The following is a 12,549-nucleotide window of genomic DNA, read 5'->3' as shown; positions in this document are numbered from 1 at the left end:
TTAATTTATCCATGCTTCTCCACAGATTCTTACAATTACCTTTTGCCTCTCCAGTACCGCCACGTCGTCCAGCACTGCCACATTGTCCAGCACTGCCACGTCGTCCAGCACCGCCACGTCGTCCAGCACCGCCACGTTGTCCAGTACTGCCACGTCGTCCAGCTCCAGTACCGCCACGTCGTCCAGCACTGCCACGTTGTCCAGCACCGCCTCAATTACCGCCACGTCGTCCAGCACCGCCTCAATTACCGCCACGTCGTCCAGCACTGCCACGTCGTCCAGCACCGCCTCGTTGTCCAGCACCGCCACGTCGTCCAGCACCGCCTCGTTGTCCAGCACTGCCACGTCGTCCAGCACCGCCACGTCGTCCAGCACCGCCACGTCGTCCAGCACCGCCACGTCGTCCAGCACCGCCACGTCGTCCAGCACCGCCTCCAGTACCGCCACGTCGTCCAGCACCGCCACGTTGTCCAGCACTGCCACGTCGTCCAGCACCGCCACGTTGTCCAGCACCGCCTCCAGTACCGCCACGTCGTCCAGCACCGCCACGTTGTCCAGCACTGCCACGTCGTCCAGCACCGCCACGTTGTCCAGCACCGCCTCCAGTACCGCCACGTCGTCCAGCACTGCCACGTCGTCCAGGAACATAACGTTAGCATTACAGTTATGGTTAATTAGTTAGTTCACTGTTAACCGTTTTGGTAAAAAAAAAAATCAGCAAAGATCGGAGATCTTTTGCATCGCCATATTCATTAGTTATAACGTTACTCACTATGCCAACATTTTTTTTTTTTTTTTTTTTCAGTCAAATACTCTTTTACTATCTTTGACATCTAAAAGAGTTCAGACACAGATATTGTTGCAAAGCATCAAACTAGTATCAAAGCAGTAAGACACGAGGCATTACATTTACATTACCTCACTGGCAAAAAACAAAATCCTGAAACACATTCAGAAATTAACGCCTGTGAGGATTTGCATGCTGCAACTACTGGATTCAAGTGAGAAACAACAACAAACAGAAATGTGGAAACTAAATGATGAGAGAAGCTTCTGGGCAGTGAACCCACTCATCGTTCTGTGTACTTCATCATCACCACATCATTTTAAGTAATAAGTCCAACCTGTTGTGCTGAAACAGACGGACTCGAACAAAAACACAAAACACTCGCACACGCTTCCTCTGAGCAGATACACAAAATACAAAAATATATCTCCAGATTTATCCAACAGACTTATCAACATCGCTGTACATTCCGACTCCCTGTCCTCCTGATCTTTAAAATAACGCTACAGCAGGAAGGCCATCTTTAGTCACGTTTAAAAAAATATAGCCTACTGTAGAACCACGACGAGATTTTAATTCCTAACAATGTAGCGGGGCAGCAACAAGAGCAAAGTACATCCACAAACATGAAGAGCAACATACCTTTAAGTTTAAAACACGGGTCCATTCACAAAATGTTTTTCTCTCTCCACCTTCATCACAGCGATCGGTCAGTCACTCAGAAACACTACGTTTAGAAATCTGTAAAGCTTCACCGATTAGTTGATTATTCGTCAATCGATAAAAATAAAAAAAAGACTCAAAACGATTAAAGAAAATAATCAAAAACTCTTAATTCCAGCTTTTTAAATGTGAATATTTTCTGGTTTCTTTGCTCCTCTGTGACAGTAAACTGAATATATTTGGGTCGTGAGGTCCTCTTGGGCTTTGGGGAAACAGTGACCGACATTTTCACCATTTTCTGACAAGTTCATGGATCAAACAACTAATCAATTAGTGGTGAAATTCCATGAATGGAATTAATCGTTATTTGCAGCCCTTAAAGTCTGCTTAGAAAACTTTTACAAATCCAAAATTTCTCTAAATGATTCATAAATTAGGAACTTTTCACAATAGGACTAAACGATTTTGAAAAAAAAACATCTTACTGTGATTATTTTCATTTTCACTGAAAAACATATTTAAAATGAATTCTGGTGTGATTTTATTTTTTTTTTCCAGGATCTGTACCAAACAAAGACGTTTTCTTAAGTCTGTAGATTTTCATGTGCAGTCCCGGACGTCTCTGCAGCAAAATGTTTAATTTAAAATGGTATTTTCACACACAAAGCATCTTTAACAAATATTGCACCTCCTGCGATTTGAAAATTTCAGGTCATCTAGTGAGTTTGAAAAGATTTCGATTAATCGTTCAGCCCTAATACTCACTAGCTTTACATGGAAAATTTTAAGAAAAAAAAGGAAACTCCATATGAAATGAGAGATTAAAGAACGGATGTCTCAAGTATCCTGTGTTTAGAAATGAGTTTTAAAGAGCAGAATTTTCTCTTTAGGATCACTAGAATGGAAAAAAGATGTTGAGTTTAGTTTTTTACTGAAACACGTGAGAAGCATTTTTTTTAACCCATGCACGCAATGCCCCGCTGGACAGGAAGAACAGAAGAAGAACTGCGGACTTCTGTGGACGTTTGTGCAAAGCTGAACATGTCTGATGCAGCAGCAAGTCTTGAGAAACATGCACGAAAGGTCGCACTGCAGGTAATATTTTGGAATTGATACTGTTAAGCTTTGATTAAAAAATAATTCAGTTCAACCACTGCATGAATGGGTAAAAATCTCAAAAATCTTATCTCATCTTATTAAAACGTCTTCCTTAAAACGGTTCCTCTCTCAACACACACTCCTACGATCTCCATCCACGAAGAACAGCAATGGAGAAGAACCACAGCAGAGATTTCTCTGCACGGACCGACAGCGAGGTGGAACTGTTACTGAAAGGAACACGGGAGGACAGAGAAACGGTGGCGGCGCAAAGTAAATACTGCGACATACACAGTAAAGGTGTATAAGTGTTATTTACACAGTACAAAATATTTTAATATAAATACCAAAACTAAATATTTGCATGACTGATAAGAGCCAATCAGGAAGCCAAAAGGTGAGCGTCTGCGCCATCGTTTTGAAAACCTAAACGGGGTCAGCAGCGTTTTCAAACTTCTTCGTTTTCAGATTTGCCATTTCAGTCCAGACGGCAGGCGTAAACATAGCCGAAAGTCTGCGTTTTAAAACTGAAGCGTAGGAGTGTGGGTGTAGCCTCAGGCTGAAACTTCCTTCAGAGGCATTTTGGATTTGTAAAAGCTCTAGAAAGCAGACGGTGAGAAACCGTCTCCGACCCTTGATGAAGAACAGATGGGTTAAAAAGGCTTGTTGAATAAAAAGTGTTGAACTGGAGGAGAAATGAGTGACATGTTTAAATTCTGAAGCTTAAACTGGTCTGAAAACATCAAAATGAAAGTTTCAGGAATTACCTACATAAATGCATCTCACTGTTAAAGATATTAGAGTAACTAATGTAGAAAATAAGCCTGTAAGTACATGAATGTTCCCGCGAGTCACTTCAGCTCTTAATGAATGCTTAATTATATTGATTGTAGACGATCGACAGCAGCAGTTTTCCTCCATCAGTCTCTGTCGCAGGGCCAGATTACACCTGGCCGTTGCTGCTGATGCCGTTCTTGCTGTTCTTGGACGACTTGGTGCTGCTGCCACCTTGAGGCATTTTCTGGTCGTCTCCGGTCAGCAGAGCTTTAATCTCGGAGGGGATCTTCCCCTGATCCATGGCCGAACACCACTGCTTGTACATCTCCAGCTCCTCCCGCAGAGCGCAGATGGCTCTCTCCTTACTGGAAACCAGTTCCTCCAGGTACTGGTACCTCAGCTTCTTCCTCGCTCTGCACTCTCTGGCGCTCTGACGGCTTCGTTCCAGTTTGGCCTTCAGGTCGATCTTTGCAGATTTGCGGCCACGTTTGCCCGGTTTCTTAACTTTACCAGCCACCATCTTGTTTTCATCCATTGTGGTGAACGCTAGCGTGCTAGCAGCTAACTCGCCGCAGTCAGCTAATGGCGCAGTTATTTAAAACCGCGAGATAATTAATGAGATAAACTTCAGTCAGTCCGCGTTAACGGAACTACTATGCCAACATTTCTAGCGACACCCTCACATAACTGTAACGTTACTGTTTAAATCCTGACACTCCACAGTGTGGACCAGTATCGTAACAAATAGCAAAACCGTAGTAATAAGCTAGGTCAATGATATTGAAATATCATATACAGGTGCTGATCATATAATTAGAATATCATTAAAAAGTTGATTTATTTCAGTAATTCCATTCAAAAAGTGAAACTTGGATATTATATTCATTCATTACACACAGACTGATTATATTCAAATTCAATATTTCAAATGTTTATTTCATTTCATTGTGATGATTAAAACTGACAACTAAGAAAATCCCAAATTCAGTACCTCCGAAAATTAGAATATTACTTAAGACCAATACAGAAAAAGGATTTTTAGAAATGTTGGCCAACTGAAAAGTATGAACATGAAAAGTATGAGCATGTACAGCACTCAATACTTAGTTGGGACTCCTTTTGCCTGAATTACTGCAGCAATGCGGTGTGGCATGGAGTCCATCAGTCTGTGGCACTGCTCAGGTGTTATGAGACCCCAGGTTTCTCTGATAGTGGCTTTCAGCTCTTCTACATTGTTGGTCTGGCGTATCGAATCTTCCTCTTCACAATACCCCATAGATTTTCTATAGTGTTAAGGTCAGGCCAGTTTGCTGGCCAATTAAGAACGAGGATACCACGGTCCTTAAACCAGGTACTGGTAGCTTTGGCACTGTGTGCAGGTGCCAAGTCCTGTTGGAAAATGAAATCTGCATCTCCATAAAGTTGGTCAGCAGCAGGAAGCATGAAGTGCTCTAAAACTTCCTGGTAGATGGCTGCGTTGACCTTGGACCTCAGAAAACACAGTGGACCAACACCAGCAGATGACATGGCACCCCAAACCATCACTGACTGTGGAAACTTTACACTGGACTTCAAGCAACGTGGATTCTGTGGCTCTCCTCTCTTCCTCCAGACTCTGAGATCTTGATTGCCAAAGGAAATGCAAAATTTACTTTCATCAGAGAACATAACTTTGGACCACTCAGCAGCAGTCCAGTCCTTTTTGTCTTTAGCCCAGGCGAGACGCTTCTGACGCTGTGTCTTGTTCAAGAGTGGCTTGACACAAGGAATGCGACAGCTGAAACCCATGTCTTGCATACGTCTGTGCGTGGTGGTTCTTGAAGCACTGACTCCAGCTGCAGTCCAATCTTTGTGAATCTCCCCCACATTTTTGAATGGGTTTTGTTTCACAATCCTCTCCATGGTGCGGTTATCCCTATTGCTTGTCCACTTTTTTCTACCACATCTTTTCCTTCCTTTCGCCTCTCTATTAATGTGCTTGGACACAGAGCTCTGTGAACAGCCAGCCTCTTTAGCAATGACCTTTTGTGTCTTGCCCTCCTTGTGCAAGGTGTCAATGGTCGTCTTTTGGACAGCTGTCAAGTCAGCAGTCTTCCCCATGATTGTGTAGCCTACAGAACTAGACTGAGAGACCATTTAAAGGCCTTTGCAGGTGTATTGAGTTAATTAGCTGATTAGAGTGTGGCACCAGGTGTCTTCAATATTGAACCTTTTCACAATATTCAAATTTTCTGAGATACTGATTTTGTTGTCAGTTATAATCATCAAAATTAAAAGGAATGAACACTTGAAATATATCAGTCTGTCTGGAATGAATGTATACGTTATACAAGTTTCACTTTTTGAATGGAATTACTGAAATAAATAAACTTTTTGATGATATTCTAATTATGTGACCAGCACCTGTAATAAACCTTAAATAAATTAATGTTAGGTCTATACTGGATTATTGTGTTGCAAAATGCCACTCAGATCATGATAAAAAGGCATGTTGTGTGGCAGAAAAACGGCTGTTTGGCTATTAGAGAGTATAATTCTATGTTATACAGGGTTTACACCCACACTGTGGCATGTGCATAGTGATGCAGATGCTTCTTTTGGTAATGCATACATCACAACATAGTAATAATTTATATTTATAACTAGGCTAAGTTTAGTTGTTGCTAGATATGATGTAGCCCATTATTCCTGGTGTACATACTTACCTATCTACTGTAGGCGAGGACATAACAAAGGGAATATTTATCTCAAGGAATAATCAGAGTTCTATAACACATACTAATATTTTGTGTTACTGGCAACCTTTGGGGCAAAATATTTTGAATGTGAAGATGATATGAACGCTGGAGAAGAAAAAATTCAGATACATGGGAAACAGTCAGTCAGGAGTTAATTAACTCTCCCTCAGAGCTGTTTTGAGGGTTTAGCACTCCTCACCCTGCTCTGACACTTCTTCTACTGTTCCTTGCTTTGTGCTAAAATGCTATTAATGACCTACTGTGCGCAAACATTTATTTTTATATTAGTAATTGATATATTACCTTATTGTAATTAGTAATTGATATGTTATCTTAATGTAATGACACTAATAATGCTGTTGTCGCTCCTGTGTGTGTGTGTGTGTATTTCAGTAGCTGCAACTGAAGATGGCGACCCCGGTAATCCGCGTCGTCAAGGCAGATCAACAGGCCATACTGATGTCGACCAAAGAGGCCCCTTGCCGTCGGGAGAAAAGAATGGTCTTCCCCAAACCTGCACAGGAGCTACTTAACCAGGCCACTGCCCCGGTCCACGCAGAGAGGCTCCTCCAAGCAGAGCGCCGTCACGTCAGCTGTGCCTGGGAAAGCTGGTGGTGCCATTTGGCCAGTATTTGAAAGCACCGTTTCACTGGCTTGTGGCAAACGATGTGGGCTACATGAAGTAGCAAGCATATTATATTTAATCCCTTACATTACATCATTTATTACATTGTATGCTATGCATTTTGAATACCATTTTGATGGCATGCTTAAAAGAAATGATCTCTTTGCACAAAACTTTGGCTGTTATCAGTGTTTATTATTCATCTTTGCAAAGTTTCTTTTCTGATTATCACAGTTGCGGTGATATAAATTATGGCAGTACTAAGTTGATGTATATGTTTCCAGTGTGTTTGACAAGCACATGTTAGAGATGAAAAACCCACGTAGAAAGGGAGAGATGGTGAACCAGTGGGTGAAAGACAGCCTCACAGAATATGCTGAGAGCTTCCCACAAATCTCCTGTCTCCTTCAGGCCAACGTCGACAGGTGTATCTACGGTCAGAGAGGGTTTGAGAATCACACTTTTCAGGAGATGTGGGAAATCTACAGCCAGTACCAAGCCCAGAAGGATAGGCCAGAGCAATTCAGTGATGAGCAGAGGGAGATAATACAGAAAGCATGCAGTTCTGTGAGGCGGTGGTTAAACACACCAGTCACCCACATCACAAGCGTGCAGATGACGAGGTTCAGGAAGTATATCACTGACAAAGAGTGAGTAAGTGTTTATTTATTTGTTTGTCATGAAACAGTAAGAGTAGCTTAGTAAATGAAAATTCTGATGAAATAACTTATATTTTAAACACTTGGGCTAAATGTGTCTGTTTGCTTTTGGTAATTAAAAACAAGAAAGAACATCTAGAAAGTCCCTTTTCATTTGTTGTCCAGCAGCCACAGGCAAGCCCCTCCAAGTGTGGTCCTTCGCCATTGGCAGATGATGACGATGACGACGACACTGAACTGTTAGCTGCATGCCAGGCTGTGGAAGGCAAGTGAGATACAGAGTTAACAGACAATAAGCCATTAAAGAAAACAAAAAAACCTTCATAATACAAAAAGCAAAGTCTGGGCGAAACTAGGGTTCCCGGCTCACAGACAAGACCAGGCAGCCAGAGGCTCCACTTCAGCCCAAGCACCCAGAGGTCGCAGTCCGGTCCAAGCAGCCTGTAAGTTTGCATTAAATAAGCCCTTAGCTTGACTGTTCCTCTTGTCCGTATCCACATCAATAAATCCACGGGTAGAAATTGTATCCTTTTGCCTAGATATAAGACAGCAACGGTACAAGAAGATTACAGAAACGAGAGTTAATTAATGAAAAAAAAAGCTTGCCTGACTGTTTTCAAGATTACCACCCAAACCTTCTTGCGAGAGTATCCCCGAGCAGTTAAAGTGCATGCAGTTAATAGGAAACGACAGTCATACAGCGTTCGTCTGTTTCCCAAATGTAATATAAATGAGATTTTTCTACACTGTAAATCATCCACACACATTTTAAATACGAGAAATTACTTCTACTTCAATGAACATGTAAATGACTTTATAGTTATTGCATGCTACTTAGTGTAATATTAATATTTCTGTTTATCAATAAACTGCATTTAGGCTCCTACACAGCCTGAGGCCTCTGTCAGGACCAAAAAGCGTGAGGCCCATGTCCGGGCAGAACAGCCAGAGGCCCCTGTCCAGCCCAAGCAGCATGTGTCCACTAGCCAGCCTAGCGAGCCCCCATCCACAACTATGTCTGCGTGGAAGCAACAGCCTGGAAGGATTCCACAAATCTCTTCCTCACATGATTCCAGGTACACAAGAGTAGTCTGTATACTTGTAACAAATTAAACCCGTGACCCTGCCATTATTCTAATGTGATGTTCAACTAAAAAAAACACACAGAAAGTGTTTATTGGACTCCCAGCACAGCTGGTTTACACGGTGAGTTTAATTTGCTCCCCTCAAGGAAGACTTTCTACCATCCTAGAGGTGACACTAACAGATATTTGAGGTATTTTCTTCCACCATAATTTGGTGGGGAAAAAAACTAATTGGGACTGTGACTTTGGATGTGGTACATTGCCCCCCGTCTTTCTTTCATTCTTGCTGCTTCTTCTGATGGTTCTGGTGGAAATGACAGTGATGTTGTTGTTAACTGTGTACGTCTGTTTATGTGTTTAAGGATGTACACCTATAGTCTATAAGTATGTCTTAGACTTACTTAGTATGTCTAAGGAAAGACAAACATGAGGAAGTGTCTCAGCAAGAAGTCAGGCCACCACAAGCCTCTAAAGCAGCTTCAGAGCTCCTTGCCAAGTCTGTGAAACTTAATATAATTTGGTCTTATGAGGATGGTGGTGGAGAGCATTGTCTTGCACGTAAATCCAGTCTTCCATGTGAGTCCTGGTGTGAAACAACAATTCAATTTAAAAAACGTATTCATTAGGAACTTCATTTGTGCACAGTATCAATGTGTGTACCATTCACATTGGCAGAAACACAGCACACTATAACACACACATGTATTTGTGTTCCTTTTAGTTTACTCCTTCTTTTGTAAAAACTGATAAGTGGTTCCTGGACCGTTCTGATTATTTTGCTGCTCATTGTAATGATTTTGTTTAGTGGATTGCGATGGATGTTAGATAGTGACCCCAAACAGGCTGATATTTTGAAGCTTATTACACATTCAATGAAACATTGTTATTTCCTGTAGTGGTGACAGCCCGGCTGTTGGTGAGTGTCCTGTTTCTCTTTTCCTCCCTCGCATTCTGGTTTCTCCTGTGCCTTCTCTCTCTCTCTCTCCCTCTGTGTGCTCTCCCTCTCTCCGCTCCGGAGCCCGGCTGGTTACCCACACCTGCTCCTCGTTAACCTCCATCCCCGGCTGCCGCACCTGCCAGCCCTTTACAGAAGCATATGCATTTGACATGTTCTCCACTCTTTTAGTCAGGTTTTCCTTTAATTCCATATATGTATGGATACCTTTGTTAATGCTGTTTGTCAGCCAATTTGCCCCTTTGGGGATGTTAAAGGTTTACTTTACTCTACTCAGGTCCCCACTGTGCAGCACGGCCATATCTGGTTTACCGAATACGTGGCATTGCGCGGTGGAACTCTGACAGGAGATCGGATGCCGTGTTTGGTGGTAAAGGACGGCACCACAGGACCTACTCAGCACTGCTGATTGACCGCCTCAACACCCGCTGTCGGCAGCTGTTTGGAGAGACTGTGGAAGTGAATTTCCAGGCCCCTGCTGATGTCCCTTTCTAATGAGTTGCTCGGGTTGGAGTACCTGTTTAGCCAGAGCGCAGGTGAATCTGCACCCTTCTCTCTTCAGGACATTGTCAATGATGGACCTGGTCCAGAGGAAGAGGTGGTTCAGCCTGGGCAGCCCGATCCAGATCCAGAGGCAGACGAGGCGTACTAAAGCACAGAGGCACGTGACGATGCGCTTCATGCCGTCCTGCCCCACATTACGCTCACCAGCAATGAAACCTCCGTGTTCTCCCTCCGGCCTAGCACTAGGAACAGGAATCGGCTGGACCACCAACGCAGCACAGGGAACAGGAGTCGGCTGGACGACTGACGGGGCTGGTGCTGGTTGGTCCACCGACGGGGATGGTGCAGGTGCCACTCTCTTGGCCGCTCGTCGTTGGGGCCTACGTCGCCCTCCAGCCGGCCTTACTGGAGGTGGATCCGACGCAGAGTTCGACAAGGTGCTAGCCTCCAGGCTAGTAGGCCCGGAACTGGAGCTGTGTTGGTCTGCTTGCAGCCCATTAGCAGACCGGTCTCCCTCCGACCAGTGGTTGGTTGGCTGGGGACACTCCATCTGTTCACTCTCTGGCTCCAAAGGTAAGTCCAAAAGAAAGGTAGCCAGAGAGCTGGAAGTCCATGAATCCCCAACCAACCTGGAAGTTTGAGCCGACTTGGAGGGGGATGGAGCAGGCAGATGACTAGCCGCTGCAGTGCTAGCAGGCCAGGAAACAGGCCGGGAACAAGTCCTCTTGGGGTTAGTAGGCTGGGAACAAGTCCTTTGGAGGTTAGTGGGCTGGGGAACAGACGGCCTGGAGCTAGCAGCACCGGGGACAGGCTGAGGACTAGCAGCGTTAGCCGAGCTGGAGACTGGTGGATCAGGCTGGCGGCTAGCAGCACTAGTGGGCCGGGGATCAGGCTGGCGGCTAGCAGCGCTAGCTTTCACACACTGGGGGGTTGCGGAACACAACTTGGAAACAGTCTCAAAAACAAATGTCTTTCTCCACCTGGAGGATGCCAAGAGCAGAGCCATCTCTGGGTCGGTCCTCCACATGACAGACAGCAGTTCAAAAAACTGGGATTCCTACTCCACTAGCTCCTCTTTAGGCACTCCTAATGCCTCCCAGGTGCTAGGCAGTCTTACGATGTCCGCTGGGTCCATCTTTGGTCGGGTCATTCTGTCACGGTTGGGTGGTGAAGGCAGGGTTGAGCAGGTTGGAGGACCCAAACGCAGGACACGAAGGCTAGCAGGTGCAGTTCAGAGATTTATTTAAGGGCAACAAAAAGCGAGCACACTTACAGACTGAGTGGCTGAAAGACTAAGTCCAAAACAAAGCTTGTCCAACAGAAAATCAAAATCCAAAACGAGCAGGGAAACAGGGAGACACGACGAGTGAGGCTGACAACAGGAGAACACACTACAACACTGGGTGACAATAAACAATGACCCGACCAAGACAAAACAGAAACACCAGGTATATATACACAGGGACTAACGAGCAGGGCGGGAGCAACACAGGTGAAAGACATGAGGCTAACGAGGCACAGGTAGGGAGAGAGAGAGAGAGAGAGCGCAGGGGAAAACAGAGACAGACATGCAGAGGGATCACTGGGGTAACAGACATGACAAGGGTTACCGAACACTAGACGAAAGACAAGACAGACCCCCAAAACCCAACAGACCAAAAACTTTAACTAAACACAAAAGTGCAAAACACCGCATGGCAGACAGGCAGAGTGTGACACTGCCCCTCATCACTGCCCATAATGCCTGCCCCCTCATCACTGCCCATAATGCCTGCCACCTCCACACGGCCCATAATGCCTGCCACCTCCACGCGGCCCATAATGCCTGCCACCTCCACGTGGCCCATGTTGCCTGCCCCCTCATAACTGCCCATAATGCCTGCCCCCTCATCACAGCCCATAATGCCTGCCTTTCAGGTTTCTTTGTATAAAATGGTAAATGTTCAGGAGCTGTTAGGGGTTCAGTGTGTTGCCCAAGGACCCTTCACATGAGGACATGAGGGGCTGGGACTCAATGTTAACCTGGATACTTTATATTAAGGTGATAAGTCGTGACTAATTGATGGACTGTATCAGCAGGAAACAGTTATCACAAGGTTGATGGTTTAACACAAACGTTAATGTATAAAATAGTTTCAGCCTCCATTTTTTGTTCATCTCCTGCTCATAAACATGTTTTTAGTTTCCAGAATCATTAATCAAATTTGAATCCTCCATGCATGCCAATGTTAGTCATAGAGTCCCATAAGGATCTGTGCTCGGACCAATCCTGTTCTCTTTATATCTGCTTCCTTTAGGCAATATTATCAGGAAACACTCCATAAACCTTTATCGTTATGCAGATGATACTCAGTTATATCTATCGATCAAGCCAGATGAAACTAATTAGTTAGCTACACACCAAATGTGCCTTCAGGATATTAAAACCTGCAATTTTCTAAGGTTAAACTCTAAACTAAAGTTATTGTTCTGGGACCCAAGCACCTCCGTGATGCATTATCTAAAGATATAGTTTGCCTTGATGGCATCGCCCTGGCCTCCAGCACCTCTGTGAGCAATCTCAGTGTTATTTTTGATCAGGACATGTCGTTTAAGTCTCACATTAAGCAAATTTCAAGGACCGCCTTTTTTCACCTATGTAATATTGCAAAAATCAGG

The 12,549-nt window shown here is 44.3% G+C and overlaps 1 protein-coding gene across 1 annotated transcript; it reads right to left on the bottom strand.

The window, feature by feature from the left end:
* Positions 1 to 1,472: 1,472 nt before the first annotated feature.
* Positions 1,473 to 3,889, bottom strand: LOC119902701 (cAMP-responsive element-binding protein-like 2). Its single transcript, XM_038719058.1, has one exon. The coding sequence runs from the start codon at positions 3,858 to 3,860 to the stop codon at positions 3,492 to 3,494; it is 369 nt and encodes a 122-aa protein (XP_038574986.1). The 5' UTR covers positions 3,861 to 3,889; the 3' UTR covers positions 1,473 to 3,491.
* Between the last annotated feature and the right edge of the window lie 8,660 nt (positions 3,890 to 12,549).

This window comes from Micropterus salmoides, unplaced genomic scaffold (genome assembly GCF_014851395.1).
Source record: "Micropterus salmoides isolate LMB-PRFRI ecotype aquatic unplaced genomic scaffold, ASM1485139v1 Ms_hic_scaffold_14, whole genome shotgun sequence".
NCBI lineage: Eukaryota > Metazoa > Chordata > Actinopteri > Centrarchiformes > Centrarchidae > Micropterus > Micropterus salmoides.
Note: the sequence above shows the minus strand (reverse complement) of the source record. Positions and strands in the feature narration are given on the sequence as shown.

Bases quoted from the DNA above. Each gene is read 5' to 3' on its own strand.
- LOC119902701 (XM_038719058.1), bottom strand. From the start codon at position 3,860: ATGGATGAAAACAAGATGGTGGCTGGTAAAGTTAAGAAACCGGGCAAA.